At 37.0% G+C, this 27,738-nt stretch overlaps 2 protein-coding genes across 2 annotated transcripts in view; both read left to right on the top strand.

The window, feature by feature from the left end:
• Window positions 1-27,738, top strand: part of LOC148939865 (nuclear protein localization protein 4 homolog) — a 217,502-nt gene that overhangs the window by 116,247 nt on the left and 73,517 nt on the right. The window lies entirely within an intron of this gene.
• On the top strand, window positions 1,037-4,508 carry LOC148939867 (uncharacterized). Its single transcript, XM_089105987.1, has 2 exons — window positions 1,037-1,727; window positions 3,678-4,508. Exons 1-2 carry the CDS (start codon window positions 1,583-1,585, stop codon window positions 4,376-4,378), a joined length of 846 nt encoding a protein of 281 aa, XP_088962113.1. The 5' UTR covers window positions 1,037-1,582; the 3' UTR covers window positions 4,379-4,508.

Here is a 27,738-nt window from a genome sequence, read left to right as displayed (position 1 = left end):
AAAATCGCAAAATGATTTTAACCATTAGGTTATTTATTTGAAATGTTGAGCCTCTAAAATGTCTGTGCCTGGGGCAAGTGCCCCCTCCCCCCCCCCCCTAAACCGCTTCTGGAAACAGGGCACAATTAAGATAAATGAACTGAAATATGCTGTTCTGTAGTATCACCCCTCCTCTCCATCAATGGAAATTCCACCTTTGGCTGGGTTTACAAATCCGAATCGCCGCCCCGGCGCTCCAAAAAGCGAGAAGAAAATGATACATTTACATTCATCAGTGTGTGTAATTATCTTTTGTAATTTTCCATTAAGAATAACGTCAATTTTGAATGAATTTATTTGAATTGAATCTTAAAATTTTATCTCTCATGTTGAATGGGAAACTTACAATTCCCATTTGATTGGGACTCCGGAAACCAGACTTGTTGTTTCTAACCGAACATTCGAGTATCTAGTAGTTTGTATGAGAATCAGCTCTAGGCTGTCTGGTTCTGACGTCGGCTCTATCTTGCGTCTCAGCCAAATTGTATTTGATTGAGTGGTTTCTTTTTCCTTTTTCAACTATCTTTTAACTATCAGATTGACAAAAATAGTTGACTCGGTTCCAAATACTATTTGAATAGTAAAATATGGATAATAATATCTGCGTAGGTGTACATGATGTGAAGAATAAGAGTATATGTCCCGAATAAATTAGAAATGCTTTGTCTTTTAGGTACTTTCGCATTAGATGGGCCTCTCTAAAAAGTCTAGTTTGGTTAATGCTAATGAAATAAAATAAAATAGGATGACTATATAATAGTTTAGAAACAAATTTGGGCTATATATTTGCACATTAGGGGGAGTGGGGGCAAAGCATAGCATATATTAAATATGTAATGAAACCTAACCTAGGTACCTTTTTCCCCATCTAAACTCCAAAAAGAACGCAGTTTAATATCGTATACGCAACTAAAACCAGTCGAGACAAAGTGTTTCTCTCAGAGGTGTCTTGAATCATCTTGTATCAAAACGGGGTTTTCAACACCCGTTTGACTGTAGCATCGAGCATCTCTTAATGAATTCTTTAGAGGGGCCTATCTAATGCGAAAGTACCGTATTTTATTCTTGCACAAATGTCTTTGAAATGCACTTTTCTTACTGGATTACATATTTTAGCTTGATTGGCATGAAAACGGGTGATAGAGCTGTGGCATAGTGCGGGATGTGTGTATTACAAACTAAACTGCAATTCTCTTGTCGTCCAATATAGATTATTGTAATTGATTTTCGCCACTAATAGCCAATGAGAACCATTCCCCTTTGAATAGACTGGTTTTCATCGAGTGTAAGGCCCAGCGCCCACGGGGCAATTGTTTTGAGACTAGAATTGCTAACCGATTGCGTACGCAACTGTTTTGTGACCATCGCCTTCAAGTAGAGCGGGGGCCCGCCCACGAGGCAATCCCGATGAGACTGGTTTCCAATCAGTCTAAAACCGGTTCCGTATGAGCCTCCAGCCGTGGTCACAGTTGCGTTGCAGTGTTGTCCCACACATTTTTGGGAGCTGCCGCGTTGATATTGTCCAATTATTTTGGCTCTCAACATGTCAGACCAGGAATTAAACGTGAAGTTCGTAGAAGAAGTAGAAAAGCATGAAGAGCTGTACAACTATAAACTTCCAGCGTACTCAAGGAAAAACGTGACAGAGAAAGCTTGGCAAATGGTAGCAGCTGAAGTAAACATGTCAGGTAAGAAAGTTTATAATATATATTTCAGACTGTATAATTGCATTTTTTTTTGAAAATATGAAGTTTTGCAAACTTATTTATTTGACAGTTAAAAAAAATTAAACATTTCATAAATAGCCTTTTGACTTCCCAATACGAGTTTCCACTGCTATGGTAGCGAAGCACGAGGAGAAAGGAAATAGTTTGCCAGATAATTCCTTAAAGTAGTTGGTGAAGATCCTTCATTTATCACCAGATTTCGTATGTCGGATGGTACATCCATCACCGTCTCCTTAATTGGATAGTCTTGATTCCTGTACTCCATTCCATCTCGTTTCCGTACGAAGTTGTGAAGGATGTAAGCCGGCCGCTTTTATTATGTTATTCACTGTTGCTGAATCACTAATAGTATGGGCCCAGTTACCACAGCAAACTTTTCTGCTGCCATTCCGAATAAACATTCCATTGTTTTTCGCCCTCGGCTTAATCTATAGTTAAAGATTCTCTTAATATTGTCGAGATTTTTGCCTGTATAGGGCCTCAGTAAATTCCGTGACAATGGGAACGCTTCATCAGCAACAAAGTAATGAGGAAACGCAGTTTGTTTCATGATTTCGCAATGGGGAAGGGATAGGGATGGGGAATGAGGAAACTCAGAGTTTGTTTTATTATTTTGTAATGGGGAAGGAGGAGGGATTTCCAAACCCCCGTGAGTTAACCAATAGTTCATTGCGCAGGCTTTGTAAATGCCTCCATCGCTGTTACGACCAGCAAACCCTGGGTTTATCATGGTGAAAAGGCCGTCTGAATGCAGCATGTCAGTAGTACGGTTGAGTAGAAGTGTGGTTCTTGTGCACTTTATGGTACCCACCGCTATATATTGTACAAGGAACTACTAATGGATACCCGTCAAATGGGTATTTGCAATAGAGATATGGAATGCAAAGCGTGGTCTTCATTGCGTTTACTATTTTTAAACTGTTTTTTTTGGGGGTTTAGGGGGGGGGTACCTAGGTTAGGTTATGTATTTAATATATGCTATGCTTTACCCCTACCCCAACCCCACCCCCCCCCCCTAATGTGCAAATATATAACCCAAATTTGTTTCTAAACTATTATATATTCATCCTACTTTATTATATTTCATTAGCATTAACCAAACTTGACTTCTTTCGTGGGTACCATAAAATGCACAAGTACCGGAAGTGCTTATAGTTGAAGTTTTCTGAACCTGTTCTGGGGAAATTTTCAATTGTGATATGCTCTCCGTCCAAGGTACCAATGCAATTTGGAAGGTTCCATAACAGCTCAAGACGATCAGCAATATGTTTAAAATCATCTCTTGTGGGTATAGGCATATAATTATCCTTCAGTTTATTCCAGATTATCTCCGTAGTCTCCTTGATTATTTTTCTGATAGTGGTCTCGCCTCTTGCCATGGGCGCCCATAAGCTGAATGTTAGAGGGGGGCTTACCTGGTCTAATCGGCATTTCCAATGCTGTATAATAAAAATCTCAAAACAAAAATATGAAAATATAAGGCAGCATCATTCAGCCAGTGGGGGGCAGCACCCCTCCGCCCCCCACATGGGCGCCCTTGCCTCTTGCAAAGTATAATGAGAGTGCCATAAAAGTTTCACCTGTTCCTAAGTACCTGTAACAAAGCAAAGATAAAAATTAATAGTTATTTAACTTAAAAATATATACAAAAAGGATAAAAATATAAAGGGTAATTTGTTTCTCGGTAATTGTCCGATCAAACAAAATCACCAAAGTGTTAAGAACAATTGTCCACACCAAGATGGGTGTTGAAAACTATTGTAGTTAACCATTTTCCATTGTTTTCTGATTTTTACGTGATAAAAATTGTTTTCATTTTTGAAATAATAACCTAAAACTTTCCAACAGTTAAAAAATAATAAAACATTAGACAAGTGTAGCCTACTATTTGTTCATTTTGTTTCATTTCAGTTGCTGAATGCAAAGAGAAGTGGCGTAATCTGCGGACAGTTTTTCAGCGTAAAATGAAACCTCCACCAAGTGGATCTGGGGCTAAAAAAAAAGCATACTATTTAGAAGAAGCCATGCAATTTTGTTTGCCATTCATTAAAACATCAGCTCCTTCTTCATCGGGGAATTTGCCATTAGCACCACTATGTTGGGATGCCAATGATTCTGTTGTGGACGAAGAAACTCCTCAAGATAATGCCTCTTATGCAGACTTCTCGCATAGGGTGCCCTCTCAAACCTACCAAGAGGTGCCTGAAGAAGTAATCCCACCACCTACACAATACTTATCCTCTCGGGACAGGAAGAGGAATTTCACATCAAAAAACCGAGCGTCAGCAGAAGCAGATCGAAGTGTGGCTGAATACTTCAAAGCTAAAAAAGCTAAACTCAACGAAAACGAGACAGAGACTATGTCTGGGAAAATTGACAAGCAAGAGAGTCTCAAAATGTTTTTGCTTAGCTTAATGCCAGAATTAGAAGACCTCAATGATACTCAAATTAAGGTGTTCAAACGACGAGTTTTCTCACTTATTGACGAGATAGCAACTACATCACTGCACCAACCACCGATGTCTACATACCACACAATAGTCTCGCCGCTGTCTGATTCATCTCATGTGTCGCAAATGTCATTGCAATCGCAGGCAATAAAAGAGGAATAACTGATAAGAGAAAGCCATATCGGTCTCTAGAAGAAGCCGAAATTAACCATGAAGTTAATTTAAACCCTGAATAAAAATATAAGTGACTTGACTTGACTTGCTTTATTTACTACTAATTACAAAATAAACTATATACAAGCAACCGCCCGGGGAAGGCTCAAAAAGCCTGATGAAAGACGGCTGCAATCCTCTAATTCTCAACCTTTTACAAATTTAATTAAAAAAAAAGAAAAAAAAAGACCTGAACACTCTCTCTCTCTCTCAATTAACCATTAAAACCAAAAACTATGAAGAAAAAAAAATTAAGACATTAATAATGACAATAATAATAAATTATCTCCCCTCTCCCAATAAATGTTTTTTTTATTTTTACTTTAAACGACCCAATGTGTTCAGCTTCTCAAACGCCAACTGGGATATCATTCCAAATAGCCGGAGCCAAATACCGAATTCCGAAACCTGCACGTGTGGTGTCTCGATACTCAACCGTAAAATTTTCCGCCTCTCTAGTCGCATACCTGTGGAGTGAACTATTTACGCGAAAAAAAAATTGTAAAAACTGGAGGACATAAATCATTCCAACATCTATAGGCAAAAATAGCATCTTGGTAATCGCGAATCTGACCAATGTTAATCACTCTTAATTTTTTAAAACATGACGCGGTATCATTCACATTTTCTATATAATTCCCAAGAAGACGTACCGTTTTATTTTGTAAAATCTGCACTCTTTTGATATTTGCATAAAAATTGCTAGACCAAATGACACAACCATAAGAAATATAAGGCGCAGCAATACTATGATATAATAATAAAAGAACCGATAAAGTTAAAAAATGCTTCAAACGACGCAAAATTCCTAGACCTCTAGCAACTTTAGCTGCAACAAGATCACTAAGGTGCTTCCAAGACAAATTACATTCTAGCTGGAAGCCCAAATAACGCACCTCATGCACCTGTGACAAAGGCTTACCATTAAAAAATATCTCCATCAACACTCGGAGGCTCACCAACTCTCCTAAAAATGATAAAATTAGTTTTTTAACATTCACTGACAAAGGCTGAAACTTGTAAATACATAAAATGACTTTAAAAAGGTAAAACTAATTGTTGTCTCTATTTTTACTTTTACTTTATATTGGGCTGATCATAGAGAAAAGCCCGAAATTTTTCGCCAAAATACGGGGTATAAGTTGGAAAAAAGGCTTTTCACTAGAATTATCGCGTTGTTTGTTTGTTTTTTTTTTGTTTTTTTCAAAGATTACAAAATATACGCATTTAATAAGAAGATATTTGTCATATCTTCAATATTTTTCACATAGTATATTTTGAAAGTTTTTTCATAATTACACATATTCTACACAAAATCTTTTTCGATACCGGATAAAACGGTAGTGGCATATTGAGGGGTGTGAAGGGCATATCGCGGCTGCTGCGTGCACACCTCGTATAGTCGTTTGTAACCGAAAATCACTTTACATGCTTCCGCTGCAGTTTTTCAAGCCGTGTCGTCTGGTGTCAACAAAAAAATTCCATCTTTACGTTAAAAAAAGAAAAACATACCTCATAATTGATTTAATAACTTTATTTCGTAAATACAAGCTGTGGACTGATAGCCTCCATAAGCCTTATTAATACAAGGTGTGCACTTAGTCTTACCTGACCGCTTCATCTTATACGTGGTGTGCTTTCAGGTCAAGTCTTCTCTGTGTCAAGGATACGAGTTATGCCAGCAATCCTCTCATGTAATTTCATCAGCACCATTATCGTTTACAAGAAGAAGTTCTGATTTTACAGTGAAGAAGAGACGATCTTCGTGTGACGGTGAAAAATGTTTAAAGCTTTGCTTTATATTGATAATAGAGTTGCAAGTTAAATAAAGCTCATACTGAATTGCTGATTTTAGAATAGTATGAAAAAAAACTATATGGATATCCACTAATCACTTAAAGCTGTTCACTGTTTAAGCAGTCTATCACACTAGCTGTTTTCTTTCATGGTGAGTCACCGTATGAGTTATGTGCTAGATGTTTTTGTGCCAAGCCCTGTCTCCTAATCATGGTGCAAGAATGTCTAACACCCAAGCAAGATTCTCCAGGGTACACAGATACTGAACAATTATTCTGCCTTGGTGCTAAATGTTTACGAAACATATTTAGAAGGGGCTATTCTTCAGAAAACCTCCGAAATCTCGGACGTGTTTAACTCCGTATGGGTAGTATAAAATGTGCAGTTGGTGGATGCAGTTTGGATCCCACGACAAAAGAAAAGCTAGTACTTAATCTACACAAACAAAAAAGGTCAGGTTATTCAAATTTATTGCCTTCAAATATTTCCAACAACAGGATTTAAGAATGAAGTCCATAATTCAAGTATGCTCACCGAAGCTGAAGATTAGGCTGTTCCAAAGTAATGTTTTGTCTCTTGTTAGTTGCTGTATGGAATGCCTTACAGCAGAGGAACTACGGAAAAGGGGAAAAGTCTTACCGACTTTGAAACAACTGTCTTCGCCAGATCCTAAAGAACAGCTTGAGAGACTAGGTTAGCAATGACGAGGATTGTGCTCGGAAATACCAACCAGACATATCCTCCGTATACCAGCTCAGAGACATCCTAAAATGCTCCTTAATTGCAAACTGGAGGGGATCCATCACGGAGGAAGACCAAAGAACACCCTCAGTAGAACGCACGACCGTGAGAGAAGAGCTCTCCAGACGTCTCACTTAAGGGAAGATTGGGGGCTATTCTCTGACGCCCTCTGTACCCTTGTAGGCACTCGAGCAACTAAGGTCTAAGGTAATTGCAAGAGATCCGAATTAACCTGTGATCCAAGCTACTTCCAACACCTGTATCAATAATGCTTTCAGACCATTATTTGAGCTCTATCGCGGAATTTTCAATCTTCTTTTGCAAATTATGTATTTAAACTATAATTTGAAGGTTACGATTGACATCTCTTACTACCAGTTGTTAGTCCGAATAGTTCGGGTTTGGCTGGATAAGCTCTCGTACTGGATTAGAGAGAAGGAAACAACTATATCGATGAGGTTTATACAATGAAAATAAAACGCGCCCATTTTTTCAAAAAACGGTTTTCACGCTTTTCTTTTGTTTTCTAACCACTGACAACCATCCGATTCTGTATTTTCTGCAGTCAGTAAAGATTTCTGTCGCTTAGTGATTCCATCGAACAACGGAGTCACTAACATATAGCCCTTCTGTTAATCGCTCATACGTTGCAGTAACCTTTAGGTTGTTCAAAATGTATTACTACGCTTTTGATGGGCTCCATCTCTTATGTGAAGGTTTTCACTTAGAAGATAACGCCTTTCTATAGTCACATCATTTCACATCAGGGTAGAGTAGCACCAGTTCAATCTATGTACCATCTTGATTTATGAAAGAACACTTTTGGTTACACCCATGCACACTATAGTCATTTCATGGACCACTGGTTGAAGAACAGTGAAGGTTACATTACCCAGTTGTTGGGGTACTAGGGCTCTTCTGTTTTACAATGTCCAGTTTGCTAATATTATGCTACCCCTCTACTGATACTGAAATCCTCTGACAGCTTCCTTTGGAAAAGAGTTCAGACTCTTGAATTTAATATGCTACACTTACCAATGAGAAGGTATCAGTATGTGTAGATTAGTTGTTGTTTAAAGTGGTGTTCTATTACACTGTTTTGTTCTGACCAGTGAAGAAAGTGAAACAATAAAGCTAGAACTTAAAAACGTCAGAACTTTCTAACCAAATGTCAGGTTGGGTTACTGCAAAATACTCCACCAGAGTGGCAGAATGGATTCCAGACTCCAACACTGAAAATATTTCCAGTTCAGGAACAATATGAAGATTCTGTACCCCTACTGCTTTCAGTTGGATTATCACGTGACAAAGCCAGCCAGTAATGAGTAGTCGTCAGGGAAGAAGGAAGCAAGAGTGAGGTTACAGCAGATGAATCTTTGGTCTTTGTCTTGCTTGTACTCGTTCTTCCAGATATCAGATTATACACTACTTCACTTACAGAAGTCTGTGTTAATCTTTGGCTTCAAAAGCAAATCGGGGAAGCTTTTAGTGCATCAGCAGAGTTACTAAATGCTGAATGAATTGACAGTCCGTTTTGTATATTGATGTGAACTCAAAGAATGAACAAGGATAGATAGCAAATCGGTCAAAACAAAAATGTTTCTGGGGAATGTCTTCAGGCTGAATCGGCGGATAAAAGTGTTCTCACCAAATATACTTGCCAACGAAAGTAGGAACCTATCAGTCCACGGCATAAATCTAGGAGATTTTACAAAAAATATTTTGGACACAGAAATAAACAGCTCAGTGATAAATAGTACAACATCATCTAGAAAAAACAGGAACAAAGGCAGTTAAAGCATAGAGAAACCGATTAAAAAATTATTTTGTTATATTCCAGAAAAAGAATACAAAGGAATTAAGTAAAGGACATGGAAGATAATGAGTGGAAAGCTACTAAAGATTCAAACTCTGGCCGAAAAGCTGGCTCTCAATGCCAATATTGTAATGTAAATCCATTGTAAATAAAGAAGGTCCGAGTTTACGAATGTTTATTGAAAGTAAACTACCATTGCTGAAAGTGAGAGGCAGAGCTTGTTTAGTAGCTTTTGGACAAAATGTCCTGGGAAGAAGAGAAAGTCTACATAGCTCCACTTATCGGTTCAAAGACTGTGAGAAATTCAAGGAGGCTGATCTTGGTCCTTCTATGAGAAAATGAACCCTAAAATACAATTGGGGATGAAATCTAATTTCGGAGACCACACTGCCTTTCCATGACGATAAATAAAAGTTCAAATAGGGATAAAATCCTTTTAATAGACAGTGATGATGATCACAGTGATAGAAATTCACAAAAATGCCAGATATTTCGGTCACATATACAGTGACCGTCATCAGTAGTAAAACTGTTTTACTACTGATGACGGTCACTGTTCATGTGACCGAAATATCTGGTATTTTTGTGAATTTCTATCACTGTTATCATCATCACTGTCTATTAAAAGGATTTTATCCCTATTTGAACTTTTATTTATCGGGATGAAATCTCAAAGGGGATGTTAAGAGTTTGCAAGCTAGTGAGTTTGAGTGCATTTAGTATGTACAAATGGGAAGTGAAGAATTGGTCTGAACAGGTAGCAAAGAACGGCATCTATCAATCATAAGATCTAAACCACCCAGAAGCCTCAACTCAATCGGATACTAGGAAATCACTCAGCTTTGCAGAAAGAAAACAAGGTGTAGAGAAGTTTTTGGGCGATCTCCTGAAGCTTTCATCTCAAAACGTAGAGCCTGGAACAAGAACAAGAACTTCGAGTATCCTTTTGGGACTGTAATTCTGTTTTTTTTTTATGTTTAGGGAGAATATAAGGCAATTAAAGGGTGACATTGTTAGCTATGATCTTTTTACGCAACTGTTGAAAAAGAAATACATTGGGATTTTCAAGTCGAAGAAGGACCAGCGTGATGGATTCATGGCATTTAAATTGAAGAATCTTGCCGAAGAGGAGTATTTTGACATCATATTAAAGAAGCTAGGATGACATCATTTAAAAGAAAGTCATTTTGATGTCATTTTGACATCATATAAAAGAAATAAGAAGCTAGGAGGGAGAAAAACAGTGACAAAATAAATCCAAAGGGAGTTCAGGGGTGTTTGTGGTGACAACTCATGACCTAAACTCAAAGTTGCTTTGTCCGAACGTAATTGTCGTCTCTCTACTACAGGCGGAAATTTGTTGTACATATTTGGACTTCTTACGATCTTGTGAGTTGTGACATATTGAATATAGTATAGGGCGAGACTGAAGGGTAGTTGAATACATCCGAATTTTTCTTGTGTGTTATTTACAGGTTAGAACCCCACCTAGGATCATACATCCAAACGCTGAGACAATAATTATGTGGAGTGAAGGATGTCCATATCGGAATACGATCGGATCCCTTTCTGATGCACTTGTGAATTTTGCTACTATACATGGAGTTGCAGTAATACAGAAGTATCTATAAAAAGGACACACCCAAATGGAGTGTAACAGTATACACTGGAGGATTGAAACCCGATGCAAAGACATAGATATTTACATTTAAACATGTATGCATCTGAAACGAAGAATACTTGGTGTGATCCTTATCCTCGTGCCACATCATTGTCACATCTATCCATAAAGAAAGCCAAACATCATGAATGGCAAGGCAATTTTCTTGATTTTAGCGTCACACTCGTATTTAAAAAGCAAAAAATTAAAATTGCAAGAAATTAGTTTAAAAAGAGTTTGTATTAACAGTAGTTAGTGTCCAACTGTTCTCTACTAATACTAAGTCTTCTTAACTTTTGTCAGATTCCTCTCCCAGACAGAAAACCGCTATTCTAAATTTCCATCTTTTATAGTTTTAAAATTATGCCTTAAACCTTGATTCTAATTGGTCAGTCAAGAAATTTATGTTTTAAAGTTGAACTATGTTCAACTCGAGAAATTACGAACGACGAACGTAATTGGCGCTGTAGTCGGGCGTAATTTTGGTTTTATCGACAAGTGTGACACGGGCATTACCGTGTCACACTTACCGTGTCACTACGACATAATGTGGCACGGGCATTACCCTTACCGAGTAGAATAAGTAAATCATACGTTTTTTAAGGACTACACAGGATTGAAGTATTAGCCTGATTATAGACCTGGATGTAAAAAGAGATAACAACTATCGGTACTGGTGCGTTATATGGTCACTTCTAAAAAGTCAAGTTCGGTTAATGCTAATGAAATAAAATAAAACAGGATGAATATATAATAGTTTATTAACAAATCCGGGTACTGGTGCGTTATATGGTCACTTTTGTAGATGTTAAAAGGAAACCAGTCACGACAAACCCGCCAGACGGGTTAATTGCCAGAGACCAACATAGAGAAATGCAACACAAAGCGTGTTTTTTATTGCGTTTACGATATTTAAACTGTTGTTTTTGGGGGTTAATAATATATGCTAGAAGTGACCATATAATGCACCAGTACCCAACTATGACTATGACTGTTGCTTATAAATAGAGTCTCGATAAATCTGTATATTAAAAGCTCAGACATACGGATGAACAGACCATTTTGCCAAAACGGGCTGTGAAAGAACCAAAATTTCAAATACTTCCACTTTATGAAGAAACTCTTAGAATTGATACATATAAGGTAAATAACCTCATGAGATTGCTGGATGTGTTGCCAAAAGATAATCATAATATCTACAATGGTATGAAAGTTAAGTGATGCATCTTGACTATATTCAATTGTAAGCGATTTTTGTTTTCCTAGCACGCTCATAATGAGTTTGTTTTAAATAAAATGACCTATCTTAAATCTGTGGCCAATAACCAGCAATGCCATTATACCGACAAAGCTTGTAGATAGATTTTCATCCCTTTAGAACCTGTACACACCATGCAACAGTTTCTCTTTTCTGCGTTTAACTTGTACACACCTCGCAAATTTTGCAATTTCGCAGAAAGTTGGTTAACACATCTCGTATAAAGGAAATTAGAGCCGCACACACCTCGTACTAGCTGTTTATATAATTTCAAATTGTTTATGAGAATTAACATTCATGTCTACGTATAAAGGATTTTTTTTTTCATGTGGAATTTTTTGATATTTTTATCTAAAAAATCGGACCCACAATTCAGTTCTTATCGTCTCCTGAATAATTTGATTTTTCCATCATACGAGGTGTGCACTTAGCAGCCGCGATATACTACTTGTGAATTCTGGGAGGGGTTAGCCAGTGCCGTATCCAAGATTTTTATTTGAGAGGGGGGAGTACAAAAAAACACAGAACACAACAAAATTTGTTTATTTATACTTTGTTGATATTGCACGTCTTGGACTTTTTTTTTTGGGGGGGGGGTCATAAAATATGTTAACCCCCTGGATGTGTGCTTGGGCTTAGCCCCTAAAAGTGCCCAAGAACCAAGAGCTCTGCTCTAAAATGCTCTGAAATTTCAGAAAATATGTTTTTTGGCACCTGGGTCGGGCCTCCCTGGAGAAATCGGAATTCAACACCTATCCAAGAAAGGTTTAAGGTTTTAAATTTTTTGACTCGTGGCGTTTGGTGGAGGAAAACCCAGAAATGTGTGGTGTTCAATGATGACCAAATAAACCTTGGTAGGCCTAGAAAATCTAAGCATGAGAATTTTAGAAAGTCATAATACATGGGACCAATTTTCCTTAGAGACACAATTTTCCACATGAAATATTTGGAGCTGTTAAGTCTCTTATTAACTGGTTAACGATTGGATCATTTGTATAGCTTGCTGCGCGGTATACGGCAGTTCAAACAAGTACCTTAAACTATCCTTAGCCAATTCCTCTGGGAGACATCTAGCACAACTTCTTCAACCGTCTGAAGCGCCGACTTTTTGGAGCCACACTTGATCCCTGCTATTACTATTGCTTTTAGCATCCCAATCTAAACTTTAAGACTTATTTTCCTTTTACTACCGAACTTTCCAACTGCGAAAAAAATACCCTGACGCCTTGGCATATATATATATATATATATATATATATATATATATATATATATATATATATATATATATATATATATATATATATATGTATATATATCTTCTTTGTATATCCACTATCTGAAATAGTAATATTATCCTGGTAGGCTAAGTGAAGTTATTCCCTGCAAATAATGGGCAAATTGGTAATTCTATTCCTTTCTCAGGTTTGTGCTTTTTCATGGTAAGGAAGCTTTAATGAACAAAAGAGCGTGTATTTTTTTCGCTGTACACTACACTTCATATTCATCATAACCATATTAGTATTAAATTTTGAATTGGGTACTTTCCATCTTTTGTCGCAACCTAAACATTCTTAATCAATGAATAAGCAAAATATTTGTGACTCTTCAATTAGTAAGAGGTGATAGCCGCCAAAGTTTTGCCCTGTTGCTCCAATTTCAACACACAGAGTGGCGAGCGTGGTCCTTAAGTAACACTTTTGTTTTAAAATTGGAATGCACAAGTATCCCTATTTTGGACTAGTGTACTGTCAGTACGCATACACATGTATGGTTGGCATGATTGGAAACTGTTCTAGGAGTGAGAAATTCGAACCAGAAGGGTTGGTTCGTAAAGTGGATTTACATTGAAAATATAGTGTTCTATTTCTGTAAACATTTGGTGGGTAACGTCCATGGTTGGAAACTGAACCAAAAATTCGAACCAGAAGGGTTGTGAAAGCCTTTAGTTGGTTGAAAGTTGTCACATGACTTCACTTTCAACTAATCAGAGGCTTTTCTCAGCGACGTAAAAGTTGAAAGGGAAAGTGGATTTTGATTTGTTTAGTCAAAGCGTCATTTACAGCCAATCAAAACTGCTCTTTGTCTAGTAATATCAGAATTTGACGCTTCTTCTGTTTTGAATTTGAAAGTTCTGGTAGTTTCTAGTACCCGCCATACGCAAAGACGCATGTGCATGCGCAAAGACGGTGTGTAAGCGCAATGGTCCTAGATAGTGACGATTGGGTGTTACGCAAATGAGGCTTGTGGATCAAGTTCGTCACCCTAACACAATCAATTCAGCATAGGTTTTGAGGCTTAAGAAGAGCTTCAAACGGCTTTTCAAGAGCGAGGAATTTGCTTCCCCTCCCTCTAGATTTTCTTGCTCCTGCCCCTAGATTTCCAAAGATACCTTTTTATATTTTAATTGAGAAATGAAAAAAAAAACACCAAAATTTTTCCTCTCTCGGATTTTGAAAAACAATAAAAAAGTAAAAAAAAAAAGAAATGCATGTTTTAGGCCCAAAAATTTAAAACTTCCTAGATTAAATTATTTGTGTCGATCAGTGTGGACTTACCTTCCTGTTTGAAGCTTTCATTTAGAAAAAGGGGAACCTATTCTTGCTTTTTCGCTGGGCAGCTAATCGGACTTACACACAGATCACTGTATATTATGTGCTTCTGAAAAGGCTAACAGCTAATTTTTGGTAGACCTTAAGAAAGTTCTTTATTTTAGAAGCAAATCGTGTTGTTTTGAAAGAGAAGCTTATAAAGTTTGGATTTTCGATAAAGACTCAATAAAGAATTTAATTTATAAGAAATATAAATTAGCTTCTCTTTGGAAACATTCCGTACCAACATTTATTTCAGTGTAGGGATGTCACCATTTTTCTGTCAAAAGAAGAAGTTTTCTCTAAAATATCCTATTTATTAGTATGAAATTATTATCTTATTGTTTGAAGTGCCGAAAAAAGATCGTAAATACTTCTCCTTGACCCGAGGTACAAGAATTGTCTTGGGTGGGTAGGACGCAGAAAAGTATATTTCTTTTCTACATCCTAAGGTGTCTAGAAAATTCTCATAATGATCAAAATTATCTTATAGTTGCTGAAAAATTCTAAAGTGGGTTTTAGCCCAATTTGACATTTTTTGGGCCATTATCCGGAGAATTTGAAACACTGGCCCCAAAACCCATACTGAAACAAGCAATTGAAGGCTGCAAATCTAGGGATAGAATTGTGTAATATTCCGTAAACCCCTTCCTCTGCAAAAAGTTGAGAAATTAATAAAGCTTGCCAACAAAAGGGGAGAAATATCTTCTACATATTGTAGAAATAAGGTTCGGATGCATTCTTTAGGGTTTAAATAAAAAAAAAACTTTCCATAAAATAAGTTTTTCAAAAAAAGTAAAAAAAAACTCCATTAAACTAAAAATGAACAAAAATAGAATCAAATAATATATCAAGCATACAACTACCACAAATCAGTATCAATAAATAAATGAAACTCAAAACAAACGGAAATTAAAAAATAACAGTCAAACTCAAAACGAGCAGAAATTAATATGAGTAGGGTTCAAAACCCCTATGCTTTCTAAAAGCAAGAATATAATTTGTACTTTACTGAAAAAAATTCAAATGAATGTGCATTGTAAGTTTAATATACATATGCTGATATTTATTCCTTAAAATCGTAATAAATTTTTGATTTCTTAAAGTTATTAAAGTGAAAACATTTAAAAGAGTTAAGAATCTAAACTTTCTATAAAACCTTATATGCCCCAAGGGCTTAACCTAGCACCCTTGTCCTGAGGGCTATGAGGGGAGGGTTGTCATCCTCAAAGACATAATTTCAAGACCTTTCAACTACTTTGAAAAAAAAATAGCCATATCAAAATGTTGATCGGAAATCTTTAAAGAAATGATAGGCATGAGGCGGGGGTGATTCTCCCTCCGATTACTTTCGACTATTACAATAGCCCTCCCAATTTCAAATCCAATGACCCCTTTTTGACTTTTATACGACAACGCTTTCTATAAAAGCATTATGTGCCCCCAGGGCATAACTTACAATCTTATCCCAGAGGGTTGTAGGGGGTTGTCATACTCAAAAACATAATTTCCGGACCCTTCAACTACATTCAGCAAAATGGCTATGTCAAAATGTTGAACGGAAGTGTTTGAGGAAATGATGGGCGTGTGGGGAAGCATTCGCCCTCCGATCGCTTTTGACTACTGATGGGTGCACTAGCCATCTCAATTCCCAATTGAATGAGCCCTTTTTGAAGTTTCTACGACAATGCTTTCTGTAAAAACCTTATAATCCCCCAGGGCATAACTTACAACCTTTGCCCTGGGGGCTGTGGGGGGTTTGTTATCCTCAAAAACAAGATTTCTGGACCTTTGAACTACGTTGAACAAAATGGATATCTCAAAATTTTGATTGAATGTGTTAGGGCAAATGGTGGGCGTGAGAGGGGGGTTTGTTGCCCTTAAATCACTTTTGACTATTAAAAAGAGCACTGGCTCCAATCACTAACTCCAAGTTGTCCTCCAATCACTTTCGACCATTAAGAAGGGTACTAGTCCTTTCAATTCCCAATCGAATGAGCCCTTTTTGAATTTTCTACGACAACACTTTCTATAAAAACCTAGTATGCCCCGGGGCATAATTTACAGCCCTTGCCCTGAGGGTTTGGGGGGGGTTGTCATACTCAAAGACCTAATTTCCAGAACTTTATACTACGTTTAACAAAATGGTTATCTCAAAATTTTGATTGGATGTGTTTGTGGAAATGGTTGGCGTGAGAGGGGGGTTTGTTGCCCTTCAATCACTTTCAACTATTAAAAAAAGCACTATCTCTCTCAATTTCTAATCGAATGAGCCCTTTTTTTGAGTTTCTACAACCCCACTTTCTGTAAAAAAAAAAAAAACCTTATGTGCCTCCAGGGCATAATTTACAACCCTTACCCTGAGGGCTGTGGGGGGTTGTCATCCTTGAAGACCTAATTTATTTTAACTCTCAATTACGTTGAAAAAAAAATTACTTATCTGTTAGTTGCCCTCCAATCACTTTCGACTATTAAAAGGGGCAGTAGCCCTTTGAATTTCCAATTTAATGAGCCCTTTTTGAAGTTTTTACGACAACGCTTTCTATAAATACCTTATATGCCCCCAGGGCATAACTAACAACCCTCATCCTGAGGGCTGTGGGGGGTTTGTTATCCTCAAAGACCTAATTTTCAGAGCTTTCAACTACGTTGAACAAAATGGCTATCTCAAAATTTTGGATTTCATTTATTTATTGATACTGATTCGTGGTAATCGTATGCTTGGTATATTATTTGATTCTATTTTTGTTCATTTTTGGTTTAGTGGAGTTTTTTACTTTTTTGAAAAACTTATTTTGTGGAAAAGGTTTTTTTTTTTAATTAATCCCGATATAAGTCAACCCTCGTATCACACAACCCCCATGTAATTCAACTCTCATTTAAGTCAACCTCCAAGCAAATAAGCCCCCGTTTAACTCAACCCCTATTCAAACTTAATGTCAATTCAGTTCACCCCTGGAACAGGTTAGGTCGAATGGGGGTTGAGTTGAACGAAAGTTGAAATAAATGGGTTGAGTTGATAGAAGCCTGAGTTAAATGGCTCGAGTTAAAACGGGGTTGGGTTGCAAAGATATTCCTCCCTTTTATTGTCTTGAATAATCGTTCAAGTTGAACTCATATGAGGCGTAATTTTGAGTTCGAGTGCCATCTCTCAGTCTTGTCTCTTCCCAGGAAAATTTATCTCTTGCCCCATATTCACGTTACACGGGAAGGGTGTCATAATATACTGTAGGATTGCCGACTAGAATCTTGGCTGTCCTCTGGTAAAACCTAGTATCTACGTAAAAATTTGACGATGGTTAAGGAAAAGAAAAGGATGGATCTCCTTGGTCTTAACACAGTGAGTCCAATGGCGCAGTCAGAATTTTTTGGTGTCATACTTTCTGAGATAAAACCTAGTATCGATAAGGGTAAAAACAGATTTCACGGGCTTTTGCAGCCAAAATAGTTTCTATGTTGAGCCAAAAACGGAGTTGGTAGAGGTGAGAAGAGAGGGTACTTTTGGAAATCGGTTAACGAAATTCCGTGTCTTTGTTTATTTCTCCATATCCACAGGTGAGGAGAAATCACTATACTGCTTCTTTTTTCTAAAAAAAAAATTAGCTACTGTGCTTGGGAAGAGGACGCCCGCTGTCTTGTTCCGACTATTTTTTGTCTTTTTTTTCCGCAATCTGTGAGATATCCTATTCCAATTCCATATGATTGTTCGTTATGTGTATCATTTATCATTTTTATCATTTTATGAAATCAAATGTTGTGTTTCTCATTACATTCATAGTTTGATCACCGCTTAGACGTTTTATATCCAACTATTCTACATGAAAAAAAATTTTTTTTTTAATCAGAAGCATAAATCTTACTTCCATGTAGAATTTTTACTGTAAAGTACCCAGAATGGTGTTATCCCAACACAAAGTCCAAATTGTGCCTTATTTAGGTGGCTCATTAGTGTAGAAGTTTGGCCGGCTCAAGAAGCCTGTACGGACCCGGTGGAGTGCCGTCCCTTGCACCATATAGACAAGCATGACCAAGGAGGTATCCGGCCCCACGAAATCTCATAATTTTACCACAGTTCAATATCGAACGTTAAGTTTACCTTCTGTTTTCCCAAATGCGATCAGTCGCCACGAAAAAGTGCCTGCATATTCGTCTCGTTTATATATATGTTACCGTGAATGTCGACATTCGCCGGTAAATGCCCGAAATACCCTTTTTTTTCTCCTTGGATTTAGTCGGTGTTACCAGTCAACTTTTTCCGTTTAATGCAAGGTTTGGTGGTGACAGGTTAGATTAGGTTGGGTTAGGCTAAGTTTTCAATACGTTTCTGAGATTTATAACCTAATTTGACCCAACCTAGCATAACTTCAACTTTTACCATCAAAGCTTGCATAAGACTGAAAAAAAATTATTCTCAAAACTATTTAAAAACTAATAGGTATGGCTTGCTCAGCAGTAGAGTACTCCCAATCTGGGTCATGGGCTGGAGCTCAGCTTTAGGTCGTTGGTTTAAGGTAAAATGTTCTTTTTTGAGTAAAAAATAGATTTTAGAATTTAGACCCTTTTAAGCATGCTGATGGCTATAGAACTCGATTAAAAAGAGAGAGTCTTCGTATTTTATTATTTCCCAAGTTACACTTCCTATTTGTCTCGCGACTGGGGGTTCGACCTGACACTTTCAGGTACAGTTTCATTGGAATGGGAGGGGGGCAAATTCAAGTTTCTTGTTGGGGGGGAGTATTTGATCCTTACAATAGAGTGTACGCTGTTTTTTTTCTTTTTTTATGCCTGATGTGTAACAAGAATAAAAAAATGCAAATTTATTGAAGAAGTACCCATAAGCTTGGAGGGTTTACGATTTCTGGAGGGAGCCTAACCCCCTCCCTATTTATCTCCCTGGAAGAGGCTGTTTAGGGGAGGGACAGAGGGGGCACTTGCTCGGGTGCAGACATTTTAGGGGCGCAAAATTTCAAATAAAAATCTAACAGTCTAATCATTTTGTAAGATTTGAAATTTTATTTTCATTTAGAGTAAAGTAGAAGGTGCAGTTGGTAGCAAGTTAAATCTGAATTCCGAATAAGCAAATTGAATCCGAAATTTTCATTTTTCCTATATCTTCATCACCATTCCCATAAATAAAAGTAAGTAGACCGAATTTAATTAATTTTAATGGTTTTTGTTATATTTTGTATTAAAATGTTGTCAATAAATGAAAATCTTGTTAATAAATTCAATTTTATATAAATTTGGCCAGAAAATTTTTGGGAGCCAGGGGGAGGGAGACTAATCAAGGTTTTGTCCTGGGTGCAAGAGAGGCCAGAATCGCGACTGTTCGCTGGGCTTTTCTGCTAGTTATTTTGCATTAGGACATTAATTGAATAGATTGAAAAATCGGACGCATCATCAGTTTTGTAGTAGCTTGTATTAGTGAAAAAAAAGGTTTTCTGAAGGAACGAATATGCCCCCCCTTCCCTTCTCTCCGAAAGTCATTGCACGCATCCCTGGTTTTGATACCTGTTTTGTTAAATGATAATTGAGAATATGAAACTCATTGACTACCTATTTGATAAAAACTTTTACGAAAATGAATTTTTCTAGTTTATCTTACACAGGGTGGGAAAAGCGGTATTTTGCTATTCTTGGCGATGACGTTTTACCTGTATTAGATTTGTTTGAAAGAGAGCTAAGCTTATGATTCAGCTTTTGTCGCCTCTGTTGCAAAACGAAAAGAAAGAAATTCTCCCATCCTTTCTTTTTCAATGAGCATGCGCAATGCGTTCACTCTAGCGCTGCAACGTTACAGGGGAACTTAACAAATCTTAAAATCACAATATTTTATGGAGGGTGGGGGCATAACACTTGTCCCGTTGAAAGCGTGCTTAACGTAATCAACAGCTTAAAATCGTTCCATAGACGATAACTCTTTTTGTGGCATTTTCGTGAAGTATTCCCTATTTTAACACATATGTAAAGACTTTTCGTACCTTAGCCCTCTTTACCTAACTCTCACTGCCTATCTTTTCATGCAAGACGCTCCTGCAATGATTACAGCGTTAAAATTCAGAAGCATACCCATAGATTTAATGGTTCCTCAAAAACAACCGTTTTTGCGAAAAACACGTTGGTGAAAATCGAAGGTACTTGGGCATTATATGGGTCTTTTTAAAAAGTCAAGTTTGGTTAATGCTAATGAAATAAAATAAGGATGAATATATATTAGTTTATAAACAAATTTGGGCTATATATTTGCACATTAGGGGGAAGGGGGGGGGGGTAAATCATAGCATATATTAAATACGTAGCCTAGCCTAACCTAGGTACCTTTTCCCCCCTCTAAACCCCAAAAAACAACAGTTTAAATATCGTATACGCAATGAAAATCACGCTATCATTTATTACTCTATAGCGGTTAACCCGTCAAACGGGTTTTTCGTGACTGGTTTCCTTGTAAAGGCCCGTATAGTGCCCAAGTATCAAATTGAAAAACGATAAGAGAAAATCCGCATTTTGTATGAATCAAGAGATTCACATTTCATATATCGTCTTTCTAAATCGGGAGGGCATTTGTCATGTTTTTTTGTTGTTTTTAAGTTTTATGTTACCCATGAAAGTTTTGGTGTGTTATGTTTCTGTACAACACACCAATTCTTCTATGGTTTTAATATATAAACGAAAGACATAAATGTTGCTCTTAGTCCATAGCTGATATTTAGTCCTTAGTCCGTCTGTTAGTCCGTCTGCCGAATTAAATATTTGAAATTCGGCGTGCAGCTTTTTTTGTTTTGTTTTTTTGTTTTTTCCTAAAAATACGTTGAAAATTGTTGAAAAAAGGACAGTTTTCCTATTTTGTAGGCAAATTTAAATCATTCTCTCAGAAAAAGTCTAATTAATATAGTAATTCTGAGTCTGTGAATTGATAAATCTAAGAAGTGGTATTAGAACCATATTGAAGGCAATGCTATAAAGCTAAAGAGTAATTTTAAAAGATTTCTTTACCTAAATCCTTGAGCAAAAAAAAAATATTACAAAAAAAACTGTATTTTGCTCTCTTCTAATAATCTAATAACATGGGCTACGCCCTTTCATTCTGCCCACGCCGATATGTCTTATTTGGTTAGTAAGTTTGAACTGTTTCTTAATAAGGTATGGTTTTTCTATTTATTACTAAGGTAAATAGACTCCTTGACAATCATAATATGTAGAAAAAAGGGGAAAATACCAATAATTGACGTTCGTCTTCTACATTAGTCAAGAGTGAGCGGCTTCCTTGGAGCATTGACAATATAATTTTTGGTTAGACGCCATTTCAGACTACCTATTTAGAAGCCAATTGGTTTTTAGTCAATTGAAATTCGATCCGAAGAAATCAATATTTCTAACGAGAAATTCACGCTATTAGATGTTTCTGGAAAGATATTGTTCTTGGGGTAGGCTAAAAATTGTATACAATATGTCATTAGGATAATCTTTTATTGATGGTTATTTTACAGGAAAGGGGTGGGGGGGGGGTAACTGCTAATCAGTGCTTCCTACGAAAATTTTGCTAATCCCCCTCTAGATTTTTTTTAATACGGATATATTTATGTGAGCTTTCGAATTGGAAGTTCTTCGTTGACTGATGCTCAATCTGAGTGTTTTGCACTCAAACGTTATATATGTTTCAGAGTTTTACTCGGGAAAATTAAATATTTGCAAAGTTCTTTTTGTGAAATACCTACTATAGAGTTATGGGGCTAATCCAGTGCCTGCTTGATGGCCTAGCTAAAGCAATTTTCTTCTTTAGTGTCCATTTTTTACAAGTTTAATATGTTTACCAAGATAACGCTTCTTTGTCAGCCTTTCATTTGCACGTGTACGCTCCCAAAATGCCGGAAGCACGCTGCAACTACCCAGCACTCAATATTCGAATTCTTGTGTGCCTTATTGTTCAGGATCTTCGAACAGATCGGATGTCAAGTGTCCAAACGCACTTTGTTGAATGAACGATTTTGTAGGAAATGTAGTCCCAAGTTACGGAACTGCATGGAAAACACGCATGTAGACAGGATTTTTTTTAGGGGGGGGGGTTGTCCCTTAATCCTAAAAAAAAACATTGTGTTTAATAACTTTAATAAGAAACGCCAGAAATTCGGGAAATTTTAGGATTTGGGGAGGGGGGGGCTATGCCACCCCGGGACCCGTCCCTGATGGAAGAGCATAGCACATGGTGTGTATTGAATAAGGATGTATCATGAAGGAGACATTTAGTAACTTCCCGAGTTTTATCAATCGATGGACGATGTACGGTGGATTTTACTCAGGCTTGTTTTATGCAGTGAATGATTTGATTTGACTTTCGGTGGCCGAGGAAACAAAAAAAGGTAGTATGAGAAAATTCAGCGGTCGTGATGACCGCTCTACATCCGTAGGCACTTTCTCCCCTCATTTGTCTTTGTGGCTACGAAACCGGTTTTCTTACATTCAGCCCATTTCTCGAATGTGTACTGGCTAATACGGAAGTAGCAACGGTTAAACTGGAGGGGGTTCAGAAATCCGTTAAATGAAAAATGTTGAGAAAACATTTCCTGAATTTAATCCAGTAATAATTTTTTTGGTGTCCGCGAGGACACAAAGTTACTGTCACCCTAGTAATAACTCATTGCCTATCTTGTAATGCCAATTTAAAAACAACTTCTTATACTGTTCACCCATATTTTTTATAGTAATACGTAACATGTTTTATGTATCTATATAATTATATTGCTTCCTGGTCCTGACTTCGCTTCTTTCTTTGTCTTTATTAATGTATGATTCATGGGCGTAGGCAGCATATCGTCTAGTAGGGGGGGGGGGGCAGTCGATAGTGTGATGGAGGGCCTTTTATCAACTGCTTTTCCAACCATCTGCTTTTTCAGCCATATCTAATGTAAATTTGAAGGTCTAGGGGGGGCAGCTGCACCCCTGCCCCCCACCCAACGCCCATGGTGTGATTGAACAAAAATCACAACGCTGCAAGATCTGTTTGTTTTCCCTGCATCGCAAGTGAGGATTTGACGAATGAAAATATTAGTGTGTTACCCTTATCTGAAGAAAATGATACAAAACGTGTTGCCTGAAATTCCTGAATATCTTTTATCACCAAAAAAGAAAAAAAATACAAGAACACAGGAAAAACAGGTAGAAAAAAAAACAGGGCAAAATACCTATTATAAAACCGAAACAGAACAGAACAGAAAATAAGAAACAATGCCGAACCTAAGCGGCTAAAGGTCCAAACTTAGGGTGCGAAGGTCCGCCGAACCTAAAGGTCCAAATCGGCTAGAGAGGCAAACTCGATTTTTCCCTGGGCATGGGAATCATGAAACGGGGCAATAAGGTTCCAATGATGTTTCTAAATTCTGAGTAGCTTTTCAGAAAAAGAAAATATAAACAGGTAAATAAAAAACAGTTAATCTGTTTCTTTTTCTTTTCGAACAGAAACAGAAAAAAGAAACAGTGCCGATGCTTAGGTCTGAAGTAGAGGCGAACTCGAATTTTTCGTGGGTAAAATTCCTAGTAGTTTAAAAAAAAACTTTTTTTCCTCATGTCCTACATAGTGTTAAAACAAAACTATTCTAGCTGGGAAAGTAAACTTGGTACTCCTGTACTAAACGGATTCTTTTATATACTGCAATGGAAACCAGTCGCGAAAAACCTGTTTTTGACGGGTTAAATTGCATATAGGGTTAAATTGCATATAGGGTAATGCAATGTATAGCGTGGTTTTCATTGCGTATACGATATTTAAACTGTTGTTTTGGGGGGTTTAGGGGGGAGGTACCTAGGTTAGGTTAAATTACGTAATAATATATGCTATGCTTTACCCCAACCCCCAACCCCCCCCCCTAATGTGCAAATATGTAGCCCAAATTTGTTTCCAAACTATTATATATTCATCCTATTTTATTTTATTTCATTAGCATTAACCAAACTAGCACTATATAAAAGAGTCCGTTTAGTGCAGAAGTACCGTAAACTTTTTCAGAGCGATTTTATATTATAATCTTATAAAACGTTAAATTATTCCCACTGAGAACGGGAGAACAAGTCGATCTCGAATATCAAGTTCTGATTTTTGGGTTATTTGGTGAAATTTACATTTGATGCCTCTTGTATTTGAATCAAGTAATAACATGAAAAATACGCAAGATAACATGAACTTCCTTTATACGAAAGTGCTTCGTTCACTTAGAAATAATTTACAGAGTGACGCGTAAATTGTGTTTGGTATCCTAGATGTGGCTCTTTGTAGAGAAGGGGGGTATTTTATTCTCAACGGATGGACAAATCTTAGTCTTCTAAGAACTTAAGCTGACATTGGCATTCTAAAAATAAAATTTCTTCTTTGACTCTTTATTTTGAAGTTTTGATTTTGCGTATTATGTACATTTTGTTTTTGTAAAACGTCCTGGCTTCGAAGCTAAACTTTTCTAGAAATCAAATAACTTTGAATACTGATAGAACTTCATATTGTCCCTTCGAAACCTAAGCAAAATTTTCGTATCTCTCATAAACTTTTAGGCAATAATAACGTAAATAACGTAAATAATAACGTAAATCCTGATTTCGAAATAGAAGTTCCTTTTTTTATGTTTATTATAAAATAGACAAATATTCCATAAAAAGTAAGCAAGAAGACTCCTTTATATCCTAAAACGGTCTGTACATTAAGAAATCATTTTTAAAGTTGTCATCCCGCATCGATTTCCCTTAGAGGGAACTTCTTTTTTATACAAGGTAGAATGTTTTACAACGCGGATAGACAGATCTTGATCGTCTAAGAACTGCAGCTTACATTGGTTTTTCAGAAATTAGAATTCTTCCGTGACTTTTTTCTATTCTGAAGTCTTGACCCTGCGAATTCCCTACATTTTGCATAAGTTGCCCTAGCTTCTAAGCTTAACTTTTTAGAAATCAAATAATTTTGAGGGTACCTCCGTATTATATGGTACACAATTGAGAAAAGAAGTTTGGTTAATCGTAATGAAATATACCGAAATATGATGGAAATACAATACTTTAGTAACAAAATTACGAAAACAGCAGCAAAGAATTATGGTGGGAGCGCACAGAACGCATTATATTAAATACCTAGCCTAACCCAATCAAAATACCATCTCTACATATTAAATATTTAATAAAAAAAAAAACACAAAGTAGATTTCAACTGCGCCTAAAAGCCAGTCTCCATTTGGCAGATTCTGCCATTCTGCCATCTTGCAGAAAAAGCAACCTCGAAGGTTGCAGTATCTCTAAACTGCCAATACAGAGCCGTAAAAGAAGTCTCCATTGAAATAAAATTTGCAGATTGGTGGTGCAGATTTGCAGAATCTACCAAATAGAGACTGTCTTTAAGCTAATTTTCTTTGGATACTGCCTCTTTCCATTGACCGCTCCATAGGATGTACACCCTGTGCTAAAATACATCCTGCAAAGTAGTGCTGAAATACTACTTACTTTATTTTTTTATCTTATAGTTACTGAAGTACAGCCTAAGTAAGACGAGGTGGGCACAATGTTTTTTTTTTTTTTTTTCTCCATACCCGGGCACTTCGTATTGTAGGAGTTGTCGTAGAAACTTCGAAAAGGGCTCATTCGGATAGAAATTGGAGTGGATAGTGCCCTTTTTAATAGTCGAAAGTGAATGGAATTATGGTGGGGGAGGGGGCACCCAGAACGCTAATTTTCTTTGGATACTGTCGGACAAAAACCGGTTATTGTCGTATCTGTAGATCCACATTGTCGAGTGTGATAGGAAGTGCCATTTTGAGTACTGATAGAACTAAATATTACTTAATAAAAAAATCCCAGGAACAAAGACATTTATTAACCATCATATATAGTTGCATGTGTTGCTCCGCAATTGTGACCCATGAATCACAGTTGCTGTAACATTCCACGGGGCTTTGGCAATGGACTTTTAGTTCTCTTACTCGTTTTATTCTTCCCTAAAATGATGGTTGGCAGTTGAAAAGATGTCGAGATCTTTGCTGAAAATCTACACTATCCCTGTTTCTCTCTTGGGGTGAAATTTATACCTGAAGATTTATTCACTGTCAGACTGTTTAGAGTATGGGGGGGGGGGGAGCTTATAGCCCAGACTCTCACAATCGCAAATGAAATTCCAAAATAATAGTTTGGAACCGATATAAATGAATCAAAATCATATAGCCTACTTTTATGTTGACCGAAAATAATTAAACATTGCTAAGATTAATAAATTACCAAAGATACTTTACTATTACTTTACTTTTGGCGGAAACCAGACGATGAACTGTCCTGCCCGGCACCAAAGGATCTTGGAATGACTTCCGACGACCCCTTGGACCTGTCGGCTGCAGCTTCTCCGGCGATCTTCAGCCAGCCTTTGCCCCATCTCTGACCTTGTCTCCTGAACGGTTCCAGGTCCTCCTTGTATTTTTGCCACATGTTCTTCTTTTGTCCTCCTGGCTTACGTTCCCAGGAGAGGACTGATTCGCAGACAAGGACGTCTCGACATATCGATAATAACATGAGAACTTCTATATAATTCCAGAAAAGGGGAGAAAATCCCTAAATAGGTGTATGACGCCGGTTCAAATTTATCAAATGTAGTATATTGGAGAACCCTAGAATGGAGGTTTTGCCCAAATAGATGTTAAGCGTGAAAGGAAAATTTTATTGGATTAAATAATAAAAAAAAAATTGTCTGTGGACGAACAGCGCCCGCAGCGCATGGTTCAATTTAATGAAAATTAAATCAGGAACGGTTATCAGTCGTAAAAAAAAATTGTGTTTTCATCCTCTGTGTTTTAAGTAGATAAATGTTATCTTAGTACAATGGGCATTCCTTTAAGCGTATCTCCGACTGATCCTTTAGGGTTATGGGCATGTGACAACCCCTCCCACTCCTGATTTATGGTGATATGTAAGTATTTCTATTTTGGTCCTTCATAAAAAGAAACTTCTGGTTTTGATGTTCTACTACTACTACTCTAAGGCTAACAACTCACTTCGGTACTAAGCCACCCGAGGTCAACAGATATGCTCTTGCTCCTCCCTTCAACTATATGTTCAACACCTATTAATATGTAATTGGCTTGCATAGAAGAGGTTGCTATGGACTTTTCTATGTTCGGTCAGTTGGTTTGTTAAAGTTGAAAAAAACTGAAGTTTTTTTAACTGAAAGTAAGGAGCAACATAAAAACTTAAAACGAACAGAAATTATTACGTATTTGAAGGGGTTCGCCCCTTCTTTCAATAACTCGCTCTTTACGCTAAAGTTCAATTTTTTTCCAATTCTTTAAGAATGACCCCTGAATCACAAAGACCGTTTAATTAGAAAGAAAAGCTGTTTTGAAAGTACTAAAAACAATTTAGCGTAAAGAGCGAGGTATTGACGAGAAGGTGGACCTCCTCATATAGGTAATAATTTCTGTTCGTTTTAAGTTT

The sequence above is a fragment of the Artemia sp. Qi Xiang Cuo genome, chromosome 20 (assembly GCF_049724085.1).
Source record: "Artemia sp. Qi Xiang Cuo chromosome 20, ASM4972408v1, whole genome shotgun sequence".
Lineage (NCBI taxonomy): Eukaryota > Metazoa > Arthropoda > Branchiopoda > Anostraca > Artemiidae > Artemia > Artemia sp. Qi Xiang Cuo.
Note: the sequence above shows the minus strand (reverse complement) of the source record. Positions and strands in the feature narration are given on the sequence as shown.